We start from the raw sequence: 16,323 nt of genomic DNA, 5'->3' as shown, positions 1-16,323 counted from the left end.
GGCTTCTAAGGTTTAAGTAAAAGGTGCTTCATCTACCCAAATATAGAATTAAAAACTAAATACACAATTGACTGGATACTTTAATTTCAAGAATTCGTGTTCCATACACAACACTTGTCATCTACCACGTCAAAATTCTTAATACTGTATTTCATAAGATTACAAAAATTTAAATCCAAATAAGATTAAAATACCTTGGCCAGGTAAGCAATAATAAAATGTTTCAAAGCTCCTATCACAACTATAAGACTTTTTCCAAGATTATGCAACCAATATGCCTGACCTTTAATCACATAAAACACTTAAAACTATGCAAGTTGATCGAACCTTTAACCTAGCACTTGACTACATCAAAATAAAACTATTCTAACTGATTTTTGTAAGCACAAATCAAAGCAATTTTCTAAGTGAGAAAATATCACTTCTATGACAGCTTCCATTACTTTGTAGCAGCCCCCATGTGTTCTGAAGTTATCACTCCCTCATCTCCACTACTTTTCCAAACAATTTTTAAAACATACTTTAGCCAGTTGTAAATTATTTTCATGAGCCCCAATCATTGCTAAGTACATCATCATCATCATCTGTTAAAACAACAAACCAAAGAACAAAAAGCAGTATGATGTTACAACACTCAATCACTTCCCTTGTCATAAGTTCGTCTCAAAAATAATTTCACTACTGAATCTCTATTTTGGAACAGTGACTGTCTAGGCATCATAAAAGAACAAAAGCAGCACTCTTTAAGGTTCTCATCACAAAATTAAACTATGATAGTTTAACTGAAAGATAAAGCTCATATAAACTTTTTAAATTACTGCAGTACAAAATTTATTTTCAATTTGCAGAGGAGTAATGTCACTCCTGAGGTGACTACCTGATATCTTCTTGAATGTCAAACAGAACCAAACTAGTCAAACTGTCCCAATATTTCACTCCAAACGCTTTTGCACTTACTTCACTGCATACTACAGAATTATAGCATTTCGAAAGGGAAGCTTCTAAATCAAATTTTGGAGCTCGGGACAATTCCTACCTTATTTCTGTTGGTTGACAAACCTACAGCACTAACTGACAATTCTAATGGAGTGGAAGTAACTAAGTTATAAAATACAACACAACATGGACAGTCTGATAGGCACTGTATGTCAATCATAGCTCTGCACAGTATTTTCTGAAAGATTAGTATTCATGGTGTTCAACTACCTTACTAAAAATTAACTATGATCTACTTAAAGAGACTTGGCATCATAAGTTTCAGTTAAAAAAGTCAAGGATAATTTTCAAAGTGTTAACTTGACTTTAATATCATGCAAACCTCAGGTCACATGCATTAATTTTACATATCGATAAAAAAAATTGATTAGCCTCGTAATGCAATGGTACAAATCAGCCTGTGACTTATGAATGCCACTTCTCCAGAATCCAAAAATTACATTCAAACATAAAAAGGGGCTCTCTGCTGCAGATAACTACCAAATACAGGTAGTTGTACTTATTTTACATCAAACTAAAATGTTCAATAACAATAATTTATCGAATGCAATACCCACACAATACATCTGGAATTTACCTATTTTCGCCCAGACAAGAAATAGCCATTACTCTAACTTTACGATTACATAAATAGCAAAAGACATTGAGTATCAAGTACAGTGTCAATGTATTAAGCATTTCTAATTCCAAATCCACTTTTCTTTCTGACTTACCAACTGGGACCTCTAAGACAAAAGAAAAGTGAAAACAATTATCAATAAGGGTTATCACCATGCAAACACTTAAACCTCAAACCCGTAGAAACTGTTCCCCCTAACAATGTTGGTGTCTTTGAAGAGACCAGGTTAAGAATTCTTACAGAATGCTGCTCAAGTTAAGACAGATAGAAACCACCCAAAATCTGTGTCAGGTAGTTGAGTGAAGGTTTAGTATCATCAAACTTTAAGTAAATACTATGGCACATCATTAAGGTATGTTTATAAACATGCAAGTTACCTCGATAATACTCATCAAAAACATTCAGTGACCAAAGAATTTGGATACAAATTTTATACTCTATACTGGCTTGATGCTGCTCCCTGCAAATACACAACTTTCATATTGTCCACAAGAGCAACAATTTCAAGATATCTCTTTCAGCAAATATTGCCGAGTAAAATATATATTACTACATGAAGTTGTAAACCAACTAATACTCAACATATAAAAAGACTGTTAGCAAATGAGAATCTGTGAAAATAAATGTAACCCACAGAAAATTTTAACAATGAAACAAATAAAACATTGAAACTAATAGTACAGTACTTGATATTCTTCTATCTGACTTCAAACAATTCTAAACAGAAAATTTACCTTTTAAAGGAGAACTTTAACCACAGCATCACTAAATAATTAGTATATTCTTAGGAGGGATACAGAGAAAAACAAAAATGGGGCACACTGAGCATTAGCCAAAGCCTACCATAATGATTATGCTGTTTGTCTTATAATCCGGGTACTGTAAATGAGGAGAGAACGAAAGGAAGAAAAATCTTTCAATTAGGATGCTTTTTGTTTTCAGTGACATCATAGATGAGGACGAGAAATCCTTTGTAAAATGAATTCAGATTTTCTCAGGAACTTAAATTAGAACCTAATGAATAAACTCAAAATAAATTGTTAAAATGATCAAAATAGTAACATAACTCCTGAACACAGACCTCTTTACTTGTCAGCTACACTATAACGGTGTTTTGCAAGGCTAACTTTTTAAGCGATATATTTTGTGGATGCTTCTCTTAAATTAAATGGCAAGTTAACATTGAGTTGAATTTCAACTAGAAGTGAATGGAATTCCTTTTAGTGGGATATCTTGTTCACATGTAGGCTACACTGTAACCATTTAATAAGTTGAGGGCCTACTGTCATAAAATCTGAGAAGTAAATTCCCTCATTACTGAAGCTAGAAAATGAATCAGTAAATATTCATGGGAGGGTGTAGATATGAGCATATTACATTTGCACACTAGCATTACAAGTTATGTGCAGAGAACCCACTCAATTCCCACAGAGTGGTGGTAAATGGCCAACAGGTAATATTGAAATAGGGCAAAATAATGATCACAACAGCCTTGCTGCTCTGTTACGATGGTTATTTTCTAAATCGTCTTCTATCTTTCATATTTCATTTTTAATATAATTTTTTCAATACTATAATGTATAATAAAATATTAGAATAAATGTTCCACTTTCAAGAAACCAGAGAGTACTTAACCTCCAAAAATATTTTCACCTACAACCAAAATCACTAATACTCAACTGGTGAATTCCTGTACAGTGAAAAAATATATATATATAAAAAAAAGATGTGAAATAGTCCTAACCGTCTGAACAATACACAATACAGAGGAGCCACTCTCTACAGCAAGGAGTCTAACAGCGCTTTCCACCTACAGCTCTGCATTCTGGAGACTCCTGCATTACACCACAGTCCATATACGACATGGGCTATCGATTCAAATTAAATCATGGCAAAAATAAAATTACATGACTTCACTCAACTGATGGTCTGTTTATTCTACAGTTTTTCATTTTCTTTATTAAGCTTGTCTGAGTGCATCACATTTTCGTTATACTGTGTATATCTGCTGCAATACTTGTTGACACGCGGTACTCTCTCACATCCCCTCAGCAAAATCTATATGCCTTGGGTACAACCTCATGTTTGTAAATGTTTTCCTTAAAATTTTATACTTACACCTGAACTGGACTAACAGTGCATTAAGAGTCAACAACTTCAGTCAATTAATAAATTATGTATGCAAATTTCTTCCTCTACACTTAACAGAAAAATATATCCTTGCAAATAAGACAAAGATCATTTTACTCAAAAGACTAAGCAACATTCTTTCTCAATGTCAATTTACAACTATGCAAAATCAAACAAATCAAGCAATTTTCACACTTCTACCTAGTTAACATTATCTTTCCTTTTCCTGAAATCCTTTTAAATTAAAAATTCTCAGAGATTAAATGTTTCAGGATAAAGGCTTATCACCACAAAGCAAGGTACCCTGGTCAAACACAGGCTGCAACAAGAGTGTAGAATCATGGAATATCAACATTTTAAAATACTAAGGTGCACAGTTGTGTTTAGCACTTGCTATTGTAAATAAACCACCTTTTTGCATTAACTTGTCCTTAACATCTTAATATCACCCGACAAACACACATTCAGAAATAGAGTACATAAAGTAACTTAAGTGACGAGAGAAAAAACCTGGAATGTTATGAAACATCAAATCTGCAGGCTGAAGTTTTAAAAGAACTATTACCCAATCTTTTCCTTATCTTTATCAAAGACCCCTCCCCCATCTACCTCTCCTCTCCTACCTTCAGCTCTTAGCCATCTTTGATGTCTGCACTAAACTTTAAGACTCTTTACCAATCAGCTGCTGTTCATGGTGTGCATGACACTCTTGCCCTCACCTTCACCTTCTTTCACCAACACAACAGCCTTCTCCAACCTCCTGGCTTCAAAGACTCTTGTCCTGGGCATTTTCTTCCCAGTCATCACATCTGCATTTGTATAGGTCAGACTTCACCGAGCCAGGGCAGAATAAAAGAGGCATTTTAATTTTTCTCAAGCTGAGAAGTTAGGGTTCTCACAGTTCAAGAACCAATTTTTCTGAGACGAAAAAATTGTATGGCTGAGACAAATTTTTTCTACCCACCATTTTTTGGGATCCTCTACATGGAATTGCAGTTATTATTGTCATTATTAGCTACAACGTAGTCTACCAGACCACTAGGCACTAACCCCAAGAGGAGCCATCACACTGAGGTCTTTGGCGTGGCATGCCTGGGTATGTTTTGTGGTACCTAGCACCTGCCATGAGTTATCCCTTCCCTCCCGAATGCAGTTAAAATAAGGTTTGATTGATAACATTTTGACTGTTCTTTATTGTAAGAAGAATAAAAAAGAGTAATGTAGCATCATTATCTCTTTCCTACAAGCATTTCTTTGGCCACCGCTCCATTTAGTTGAAGAATATGGCATCTCATATCCCAATTAGTTGCCCAACTTATTTACCTTTGCTTTGCTCCAATTTTTGCCTCTCATTTAAAAACACTCCTGGTGGTCTCAAAGTAATTTATACTTAATCAATAATAATAATAGGGACATATTCCTAACACTGGTGCCAAAAAGGCCCTTCAGTACAGTGGATAAAGTACTGGTGGCAGCTGTTACAGGGCAAGTTTCCTGAATATAATAAAAACATATATTCACATTACCTGGCTGCATATACAAAGACTTTGTTTGTACTTTACAAGACAGCAATTCATGGGTGATTTTTACTGTGAATACACCTACAGTACCTTTACTTTCATGTAAAATATTTACTTTGTGTGTTCAATATCTCCTGTTGTGCAAAACCAAGTACCTACACAATTTAGTCACAGCCTCGTGGATGGCCAGGGGACTCTTCTTAGGATAAGACCAATACTGTAAAACTACAAAACTGCTTAAAATAACAGTCACTAGTCTATCTTACGTATACAATTTCCTGAGAATCTTTGGCTGAATCAAACTTGCAACCCATCTAAAACAATAATGACTGAGAGGGAATATCTGCAAATTCAGCCTTTAAAAGATAAGAAAATTTACACTGCATATGTATGAGGACATCAGATTTCCACTGCAAGCTGTGACAAGACGGAAGCACCAACTATCTCATGTGTTCCTAAAACACTAAGTCACACATATAGAAATAATATCATATAGAGAAAACCTAATCATGCACTTCTAGAGACCTAAATCAAAACGCCCTAAGGAAAAGAAAGGAGGTCGTCTTTCTCGGAATCACAATCTTACCTGGTCTGGGGAAAGTGAGGAATCACCACCTGCATTTCTTTCCTGATTCTGGGCCGACTTCTCATTCTTGCAGGCATTGTGGTAGTCTGCTTTCTGTTTGTTCACCTTTTCTAAAAGCTTGGCCCAAGGTTTCTGAGCCTTTTTAAACATATCTTCTATGTCCTTCTTTTCTTTCAGTTGGCCCATCATGGACTGCAAAGTGAACAAACAGGAATATACTATATGTAAAAAAAGGAACACATGATTCTTTTGATTTCAGTAGACTATTTTCACGCACATGTAAAGCATTACCAATTTAGTTAAATTGATTTAATGAATGTTGGTGCAATCAACAAAAACTTTTACTTTTAATTTTACGATAGCCTAGTATCCTGTATTGTAACTGAAAGGAAAAGTGAAATAAAAATACTACCCTCTTATAAAACACCCAATTTTACAGCGCTGCATCGATTCTGATACATATCAAGCTGCAATATTGGTGAACGATTTCAACTATTTTAGACACAGTTATGGCACTTATGAAAATGTGTTCCTCTTACCTTGTGATAGCTATCCCTTTGCCACTGCTTAACATTACTATGAACTTCGTTGATAAGATTTTCTCGTACGCGCATGTGCAGGTCGCATCTCTGTTCGGCTTCCATGAGCACTCCTTTCCAAGCTGCCTCGGTGGTGCCATACTCAGGTCCTAGGAAAGTTACATAGTAAAAGGGTTCAGAATGATCCAACTTCTCTGAAGCGAATGAAAAGGAGAGGCCTCAAAAACTTGTAACAATATTTGCAAAAAATTAAATTCAAGGTGATCAAATGAAATGGACATTCTCAACATCAACACCTTCATAAAAATAAATGCTTACCCTTCTCTATGGTATTATTCCATTTTTTGGCCCAATCCTTCAAACTCTTTGCATACATCTTTTCAATCTCCGCTCTCTCGGAGACCAATTTCATTAGGTCTTCACAAAGTCTGTTTCCATCTTCTATACGTTTCGTAGTTCTTTTATAATTTCCCACCTGTAACAATTAAAAAAATGTAAAGTACCCTAGTTATATATATAAAAAAAACATGCTCCTAAAAAAATTAAATGTTAAAAGGACATCTTCCAATTAATTTAGGGCAACAAAAATAAAACAGCAATTAAAAGCCATAAAACGATTGTGCTACTCTTGAATTCCAAGAAATAATTAGCTGAAAACAAATATTTTTGTAAAACATACAGCTGAACAACAGAAAGCTCTATTACAAACTTTATCAAAAGACTATTCCTGTGAAATCTATAAATATCTGTTCACTAACAAATTTTACAACATAAAAGAACTCACTCCATTTCAGCAGGCAACTGAAACACATTTCGATACTCTTGAAGTGATAGGTACACACAAAAAAAATTTTGAACACTTTCTAACAACCTCTGGTAATCCATCAAACTTTTTGATATGGAAAATAAACTTTCATCTAGATCAAGAATGTTAATAAAACATCATTACTTAATTATTCTCACAACAGTTTAGTAACCTAGACTTTATGATCATGACATTAGAAAACAGAACAGAATATACAATTTAGGCTGAAGGCCAAGCGCTAGAACCTATGAGGTCATTCACCCGCGAAAGGAAAATTGAGAGTAAAGGGTTACAAAGGTGTAACAGGAGGATCGAGTTGCACTATGAAACAACTGTTAGAAGAGGGTGGAAAGTAAGATGGAACAGAGAGAATATGAATGGAGGTATAGTAAAAGATCCCTATGGGGATGATCATGACATTAAATAAATATTCAATAGAGGGAAAAAGGAATGGAGAAGAGGGGACTGAAAATCAATGACGGAAAAACCAAGGTTGGAAGGAATCAATGAAGCAATCAGGAAAGCAGTTACACAGGTGCTGAGGATGAGTCGTAGCCATGAACACAACAGGGTATAAAATGCAACAGAAGTTACACTCGATATGGCAAGGACTTTTAAAGTTTAAGTGGAGTAGGGGACTTGTGAAGCTCAGAAATTTGAAGCGATACCAGTCATGAGATGGATAAAAATCATGTCATAGGGCATGGGCAGACTTTGGAGGAAGCAGAACATCTTTGTTACCCCAGCAAACAAAGACCAGCTTCAAAATACAGACAAACCACTTAGACATTTTTCTTCTGAACGACCAAAATACTCAGTGTACTGACCTCCCAGAAGGAGTCTGTGGAGGTGTAAACGGCATTTTCATCGCTGTGGTGTGACATGGTGTCTATGCCTCACCACTGCTGACTCAACAACAGCTGCTTGGCTTCAAGCACACTCCTGGAAAGAGAAATAAATTTTCATTACTTGAGGAATGAAACGTTACACAAACTGAGCATACAAAACTAAAATTTTGACAAGGATGTGACAACCAGCTCTATCAAAATGTAATCACCCTCCACACCACACGTATTCTACATTTCTTTTTTTTTTTTTTTGCTGTCATTTCACTATTTATCTTAATTCACTGGCTACCCCTTGAAACAAATGCACAAAAGTGACACAGTGATGTAAATATCAATTGTGCAATCACAACAAGAGAGCTAACATTACAAAGTCTGTCTAATTTAGCACTTCAAAAGACTATCTTTCGCTAAAATTTGTGTACACTAATTCCAACACAAAACTATATATTATGACAAAAGATACTGTGTAAGACTATAGTGCAATATACCTTATCCCCAAAAGGGAACAATGTAAGATAAATGCATCTACCCCAGCCAGGATTTAAACCTATACCTTTCAGGTTTGATACAGAGGAGCCAGGGACTTATCCATTTGGCAGTCATGGGAGATATAAGCTGACTTTGACTAAGTACAGAACCTGAATTTGCCATGAACATGAACAGCAGATTCAGAATCAACTCGCATCTCTCGAGATAGCAAACTAGGTAGCCTAAGTCCCTGTTTCATGGGTATCAATTCCAAAATGCACAAGTTCAAATCCTGGCTGAGGCAGATGCATTCTTCTTATATAATTCTGTTTTGGGTGAAAAGATACACAAGGTATAGTGAATAACATATTAAAGGGGTATTCATGGTTTAATATTTGTGAGTACAAAACATTTTGTGTGTTGATATGTGGAAAAACTTTAACCCTTTATTAATTTATTTATCTTCTATCTATCTGTCTATCTATCTATCTATCTACCTACATGTGCTTTTGCATAATTCAAATATAAATAAATTTCACTATGTTTACCATCATTGGTACGCACATCAATTTAGCATCACACGTGGCCCTATTCAAAAGTCTTACCTCAGAGAGAGAGAGAGAGAGAGAGAGAGAGAGAGAGAGAGAGAGAGAGAGAGAGAGAGAGAGAGAGAGAGAGAGACTCATAATTATCCGAGTTATCTTAAGAGCGGTGTTTATGAGTGGGTAATTCTAATCTTTATGGCCTTAAGCAAGCCAACCACTTATTAACTCGAGAAAATGTCGGCCATCCAGAGAGAGAGAGAGAGAGAGAGAGAGAGAGAGAGAGAGAGAGAGAGAGAGAGAGAATAACAAAATACTTTAGCAACTTTGCCAAATAAATGTCATTTTCCTTTGCCAAAAAGTATTACTCACAAACACTGTGTTAACTGTCAAATACAAGTTTTGAAATCTAGCTCTTGAGAGAGAGAGAGAGAGAGAGAGAGAGAGAGAGAGAGAGAGAGAGAGAGAGAGAGAGAGAGAGAGAGAGAGAGAGAGAGAGAGAGAGAGAGAGAGAGAGAGAGACTTGATTAAAAAAATATATTCAACAACTGTTTCTTTTGTTTTCTTTTAAATCTACCTTTGTGAGAGAGAGAGAGAGAGAGAGAGAGAGAGAGAGAGAGAGAGAGAGAGAGAGAGAGAGAGAGAGAGAGAGAGAGAAGAGCCTCAACTACTGTTTCTTTTGTTTTCTTTTAAATCTACCTTTTGTGAGAGAGAGAGAGAGAGAGAGAGAGAGAGAGAGAGAGAGAGAGAGAGAGAGAGAGAGAGAGAGAGAGAGAGAGAGAGAGCAAACCACCTCAGAGAAAACTATAATAGCTCCCGTGAGAACGATGATAGAGCCATTTAAAAGAGTAAACAATCCGGCTAAGTATTCCTTCTCATTTACCACAGAAGACGGCAGAGATATGCCATCGGGTCTGGGTACTTGAGAGCAGCTTGATAACCATTCCTTCCAGATACCGACGCCCGAAAAATATCCATTTAACCTCTCTCTCTCTCTCTCTCTCTCTCTCTCTCTCTCTCTCTCTCTCTCTCTCTCTCTCTCTGTTGAAAAACATATTCCCTACTAAACCGTTTCAATTCAGATATTTTACAAAGTACATAAGCTACCAAGTTGTCTACAAGTATCTAAACCTAAGACAGAGAGAGAGAGAGAGAGAGAGAGAGAGAGAGAGAGAGAGAGAGAGAGAGAGAGAGAGAGAGAGAGAGATCAAATCAAATAGTATTACGGTATCCCCACCCCCAAAAAGAGAAAAAGCTGATAAAAAAAGGAGCCCTAACACACCGTCCCATATCGGGGAACCACACGGCAAGATAAGAGACCCTATCGTAACATTGGCCCTGGGCGTTTTATTGTCAGGGTACGTGCCCAACCACATGGGTATCCCGACACAGTTACGCACATCACAATCCGAAATTGCAAGGGGCAGCGTTTGTACAAGTCATGTACATGGTTTGCACAACAGTTCCGGTTGCCAAATGCTACTTAAGTATGTACAATTTCCATGACAGGGTTCGAGGAATGCAAGTAATGTTCCAGAGACATTTTCTGGAATCCAAGACCTGTTCCCGGAATAATAACGGTAATTCGTCATCCTCCAGAATGGTTTTTTTTTTTTTTTTTTCAAGGAACTGGAGTTTTTTTATGTTTTTTTTTTTAGGAACGAGTTTTTTTTTTTTTTTTTTTTTTTTTTTTTTTTTTTTTTTTTTTAAGGAATTGTACTCATGGCCCAAGAGCATTTTTCTGGATCGCAAGTCATACTGCATGAAAAGTATATAACTTTCTGGAATTATAGTTATGTAAAAGCAAGATTTTTTCTGGAATTTAAGTTATCAGATGAGTTCTAGTCTGGATTTCAAGTCGGTTCCAGAAAGCTAAATTTCCGGAATTCCAAGTCATGTTTCAGAAAAAGAAGCTTCTAAATTAAATCAATTCTGGAAGTCACGTTCAGGGATAGTGTCACTTTCCGCCACGGAAAAAGACATTTTTTGGACCCGAGTCACATAATCAGGAAACAATCAAAAGCAATGTTAAGATTCAGTCGCCTTCTGGAACCCGAAGAACGATCGTCGTGAGTCCGCCGACCCGCACTGCCCGCCGCGCATGCGCATTTCTCTCGAATCGGATGCCCGACGTTAATGCTTTGAATTAGTGACAGTCTGCATAAAATATCAAAGAGGCAATGGTTGCAGCGTCGTTATCCATCATTAACGCCCAAAAAGATGGGGAGGAGGAGGAGGAGGAGGAGGAGGAGGAGGAGGAGGAGGAGGGGAGGAGGAGGAGGCACAAATTATGTAAATGGAAAGCCTCTTCCATTTCCTTTTCCAGGTATGCCGCCTGATTTATTGAGAGGGTAAACACGGCGTCACAAGGTCAGGGTGTTATCGACGCCCTGTGGATTCTGGGGAAAAGACGCAGTTACATAGATTGATAAACACAAACAAGAGACAAACTGAAAAGTTGAAGATGAATTTGAATAATATACTTTCAACTAAACTTCGAGCCTAAAACCCGATTTACAATCGGTGAACGTTTATCATGTATTTCTGGGTTGATTCCTACGTTTAATAATAATACTTGTCTTGTACAAAAAACATAAGGTATCTCGGTTAATAAAAAAACTCAAATCAGCAAGGCTTAGGAGTCTAAGACTCTTGCTGTTCTCATTCAGACGCGCAAGCAAGCACGTATACCCATTTCGTTTCCATTTATGAACTTTTCCCATTTTGGGGGGTTGTCAAAAGAGTTACCCTTCTGATTCTCAGCTAGTATTTAGGGATGAGGTTGCTGGCTCCAAGCTCATCATCTTCACCCTGACTCCTGCTTTCTACAGTAAACTGTCTACCTAGTACAACCTGGGTCCCCTCGTGGCAAAGGCAAGTATCCGGACCACTAAACCCACTCATATTTATTTATTTATTTGTTTATTTATCACCTTTTCCTATAACTTGACACTCTTTGGAACCCTCTTGTGTTTATATTCTGTTGAGTGTCAATAAAGATTTACAGCTGAAGACTTTAGGAAAGACAGTAACTGTTGTTCAAGGATATCTGTTAAAACTGTGTATACTTCAGTGAGATTGCATTCTTGGGGCCTCATTCGGGGAAAAAAATGGAAAATGAATAAAAATGGCACTATCTGGCATTCAAGGCTCTGATAGAAGTCAATATCTGCGATTCCCTTCGTCCATCGAGGAGGAGGAGGAGGAGGAGGAGAAGTAGGAGGGGGAGGAGGAGATCAGGAGCTCAATCTGAAGGGCTCTTGAGGCCTTATCATTGTCGTTTAATTCTGTCTCGACTGATGATCAGATAATAGCAAAGCTGTCTCGGTGGTTTCATTTCTCTCTCTCTCTCTCTCAAACACGGATGGTCTTCAGTCACGAAAATGGCCCCGTGACTCAATTACAAATGTACTATTCCACAAGTCACGATGGAAGGCAGGGCAACCTATACTAAGCGTGACCACCGTAGATTACTTCTATCTATCTTGCTATCTGTACGTACTATGCGCTACCATTCTACTCAGTCAACCTGTGAGAAGTAATGGCTTTTCTCTCTTTATTTTCCAGGTGGAAAATATAATAAAGAGTTGGCATCTTCAAGTGCACTGGATATTATCTTTAGACTTCATTGATTTCAAAGGAATGTGTATCCATATCAAAAAAATATAGTCAAGAGATCATTGCCGCTAGCAAAACATACCGATTTGGTGAATGAGATACAAGGCTTTTGTATGTATGTATATTTTAAGTCATCCTCCTAATACAGTATGCAAGAAATATTAATGTATCAATATTTCTTCTTGTTTACAGTACCCACGTCACAAATATCCTCCGCATGACATTCTACAAATACCGCCGAGACTAGTAATCTTCGTTTCTCGTTTCTCATTCCGGGGACTGTTTGTTTTATCTCTGCCGCCATTACTTGGACTCTCTCTCTCTCTCTCTCTCTCTCTCTCTCTCTCTCTCTCTCTCTCTCTCTCTCTCTCTCTCTCTCTCTCTCTCTCTCTCTCCACATGGCTGCGTTTTCATCTTTTTCTTTTCATTTTTATTTCATTTCATACAAAAACACACTTGTTAAGCATTCTAACTGTCTGCTTGGCTTGGTTCACAGGAATGGTCTATTATTATTATTATTATTAAAAAAGTAATAATAATAACAAAGGAAAGTCCACACACCCTTCAAGATCCTGGTTGACAAGGGCCATGTATAAAATATTTTAGATGCCTCCCTACAACAAACAAGAGCTTTCGACTACCCTCAACAAGGCAAAGCAATTTAAAAAAACCCTCCCCCACCCAACTTCCACAAGAGGCTCTTTATCCAGACCAAAGTCTCTCCCACAATCTAATCACAAGAATCCACACATACTCGAACAGACCGACAGACAGACAGACAAATAAACCATACGTGGCCTGTCTGGAGTCATCGCAACCTGCTGGTTAGGATCGGATGGCCGTGACAGAACAGGAATGCAACAAAAAAAGAATAAATCAATTTAAAAGGAATGAAAGCAGTTTCATATTAAATGACAGCCGAGAGAAAAATGTTAAGCTAAACGCCAAAAGAATGCAATAATACAGGAGGGTTAGATTTCACAAAACAATAAGACTGGTATTCTCTCTCTCTCTCTCTCTCTCTCTCTCTCTCTCTCTCTCTCTCTCTCTCTCTCTCTCTCTCTTGGTGATTTAAGAGTGTACTGTTGATGAGTGACTTATCGAAGGTCTCGCCAATATCTTTTCTCCAAATTTATGTGCCCAGGAGTATAAAAAAAATATCAATCAACATTTGTGCTCTTTCAAACTGAAATTAATGTTCGAGAATGTTTCCACACTCACAAGTTAGCCATAAAATTACAATGATCAATTCAAGGACAAATTTAGTAACCAAATAAGTACTGAGAATTTAGAAAATTGATTATCTATCATAAGAGATTTTATGAAGACTTGAAATAGCCAGGCTCTTCAAGGCAAAAAAAAAAAATAAATAAATAAGTAAATAAATAAATAAATAAATAACTCTTCCAGGTTCTATGAAGGTAAAAAATAAAAATTCCTCACCAATGATCGACTCTTTTCAATACAAAATATTTACTAAATAAAAAAATAAAAAAAATTACGCGCCTCAGTGACTACAAAAAAAAAAAAAAAACCTTCTTGGTGGTGATAAAAAAACTCGATAAAAATGTTCACCGCTGAGCGACTGAAAGCTTTCAATTCGCACGCGGACTTCGAGCATGCACGCACGAGCGAGCAACCCACGAAAACGTTAGCCCGCCAGGAGAGCGAAAGTGAGCATTTCACGGACATTAAAGTAAAACCTCCAAAGCATTTGGAAAATGCAACTTCCAACACTTCGTTGCTTCTCGTATTTCTACTGTAATTCCTCGGTATTGTTCCCCCAAGCTGAGTCGATGGAGAATCTAGCAATGGTCCCTATTCATTAAGGTATTGCTGCTGTTAGTTAAATATCGATTATTATCCATGTAAAAGCAAGGCCATAATGCACAAGGACAGACACACAAGCACACGCGCACACAAACATACATTCACACACACACACACACACACACACATATATATATATATATATATATATATATATATATATATATATATATATATATATATATTAGCTGACCAACCCAGAGCTGCACAGGAAAACTCTGAACGACAACCAATAACTCTCTCTCTCTCTCTCCCCCTCCCTAATACCCTATATATATACACATATGGGTGTGTGTGTTTATAAGTGTGTGTATATATATATATATATATATATATATATATATATATATATATATATATATATATATATATATATATATCACACATTACCACAGGTGAAAAATAAATGACAGGATGTAGGTCCTGACCAGTTTCGACTTTATTTCCAAGCCATTGGTTTGGAAATAAAGTCAGAAAACTCAGTCAGACCTACACTGTCTCTTATTTTCACCTGTGGTAATATCTGATAAATGAATCAAGTACAAATGTGATTATAATCATATATATATATATATATATATATATATATATATATATATATATATATATATATATATATATATATATAACACTCCATTTCACAGTGCCTTCTCTATCAATAGCCTACGATTACAAACACTTAAATGTTTATCCTTGACAAGATAATTCACCTTTGTGTTTAAACGCAACACTTTTCAAGTAAACTCTGAATATTTTACAGTTACAATGAGTGCATTGTCTTAAACGTACAGGTGACGATAAATCACCTAACACACATTTTGGTCACCGTGGAAAGTGAAATCAAATCGGCACACTGAATCAAAATGATCATGTAAGTCCAAATTTCACTTGTATAAAACCCTCCCCTTAGTAATAAACATTACTAATAAACGAATAACTGGCTACAAATAACCTACAGCACGAACACGCCACCAAGCTCAAGGAAGGAAGGAATACACCAAACTGGAGAAAAAAAAACTTCGCACAAATAAAAAGACACCTTTCTGGAACACACGTCACCACTAATAGCGAGACGCACACACTGGCTGAATAGCTGACACTTCCGAGATTGGCTTTGGAAAACAGATCGCTTTAATCTAATCTCAGATACGCTGATAAAGTTAACAGATTACACCACTGAACGAACAAATATTACGAATTCCTTCACTTCTGGGGTAGGTATGAGCAAAGAGTGGTGGGGGAGAGGGAGATAGGGTGGGAGGATTTAGGAGATTACTTCATCGTTGAAGACCTAATAGCTAATAGAACTAATACTACTACAACTATTACTCTTATAACGGCTCCACCTGCCATCAGTTACGGTGTGAATTGAATTCACGCTGTCTAACATGCCTCTTATTCTTTTCTTTTTTTTATTCTTTTCAACTAACATTATAGACAGTCCTCTGTGACCCCTCTAAAGTCTTCCTGCCCATGAAAACACCTCTTTTGGGTAAATATATAGGAATGGATAACCCAATCATATATACCTAGTGCAATGTCATTTTGCAACTGTAGATTATCTTTCAATTTTCAAAAATGTATTAAGACACAAGTCTCTCTGGAACATGGAACCTAACAACCCCCAAATTCTTAATTAGAGAAGGATCTCCAACCTCCAGATCGAAGAGGAACCAGAACCACTTTCACTGACTGGAAACTCGAACCACTACCTTCGAGGAGGGACTCGAACCAACGCTCCTGCTGAGGACGACCTCAACCAACCCGTCGTGGGCGGACTCGAACCACCCTCACGAAAGTACGTTTTGAAAGTAGACTTCAA

At 36.8% G+C, this 16,323-nt stretch overlaps 1 protein-coding gene across 44 annotated transcripts in view; it reads right to left on the bottom strand.

Moving 5' to 3' along the window:
• The window catches only part of Synd (protein kinase C and casein kinase substrate in neurons protein Synd), a 266,290-nt gene that overhangs the window by 28,142 nt on the left and 221,825 nt on the right, over positions 1 to 16,323 (bottom strand). For 41 of the 44 annotated variants that reach the window (XM_067131573.1, XM_067131581.1, XM_067131591.1 and 38 more), the window contains 4 exons: positions 8,023 to 8,137; positions 6,709 to 6,865; positions 6,391 to 6,539; positions 5,852 to 6,043 (listed from right to left, as the gene is read on the bottom strand). In XM_067131573.1, the coding sequence (XP_066987674.1) occupies positions 5,852 to 6,043; positions 6,391 to 6,539; positions 6,709 to 6,865; positions 8,023 to 8,079 (555 nt within the window). In that variant the 5' untranslated portion in view covers positions 8,080 to 8,137. Of the gene's footprint in view, positions 1 to 5,851; positions 6,044 to 6,390; positions 6,540 to 6,708; positions 6,866 to 8,022; positions 8,138 to 15,457; positions 15,594 to 16,323 lie in introns of those variants that run through there. The other 3 variants (XM_067131568.1, XM_067131584.1, XM_067131606.1) reach the window with 1 other exon arrangement.

This window comes from Macrobrachium rosenbergii, chromosome 30 (genome assembly GCF_040412425.1).
Source record: "Macrobrachium rosenbergii isolate ZJJX-2024 chromosome 30, ASM4041242v1, whole genome shotgun sequence".
NCBI lineage: Eukaryota > Metazoa > Arthropoda > Malacostraca > Decapoda > Palaemonidae > Macrobrachium > Macrobrachium rosenbergii.
Note: the sequence above shows the minus strand (reverse complement) of the source record. Positions and strands in the feature narration are given on the sequence as shown.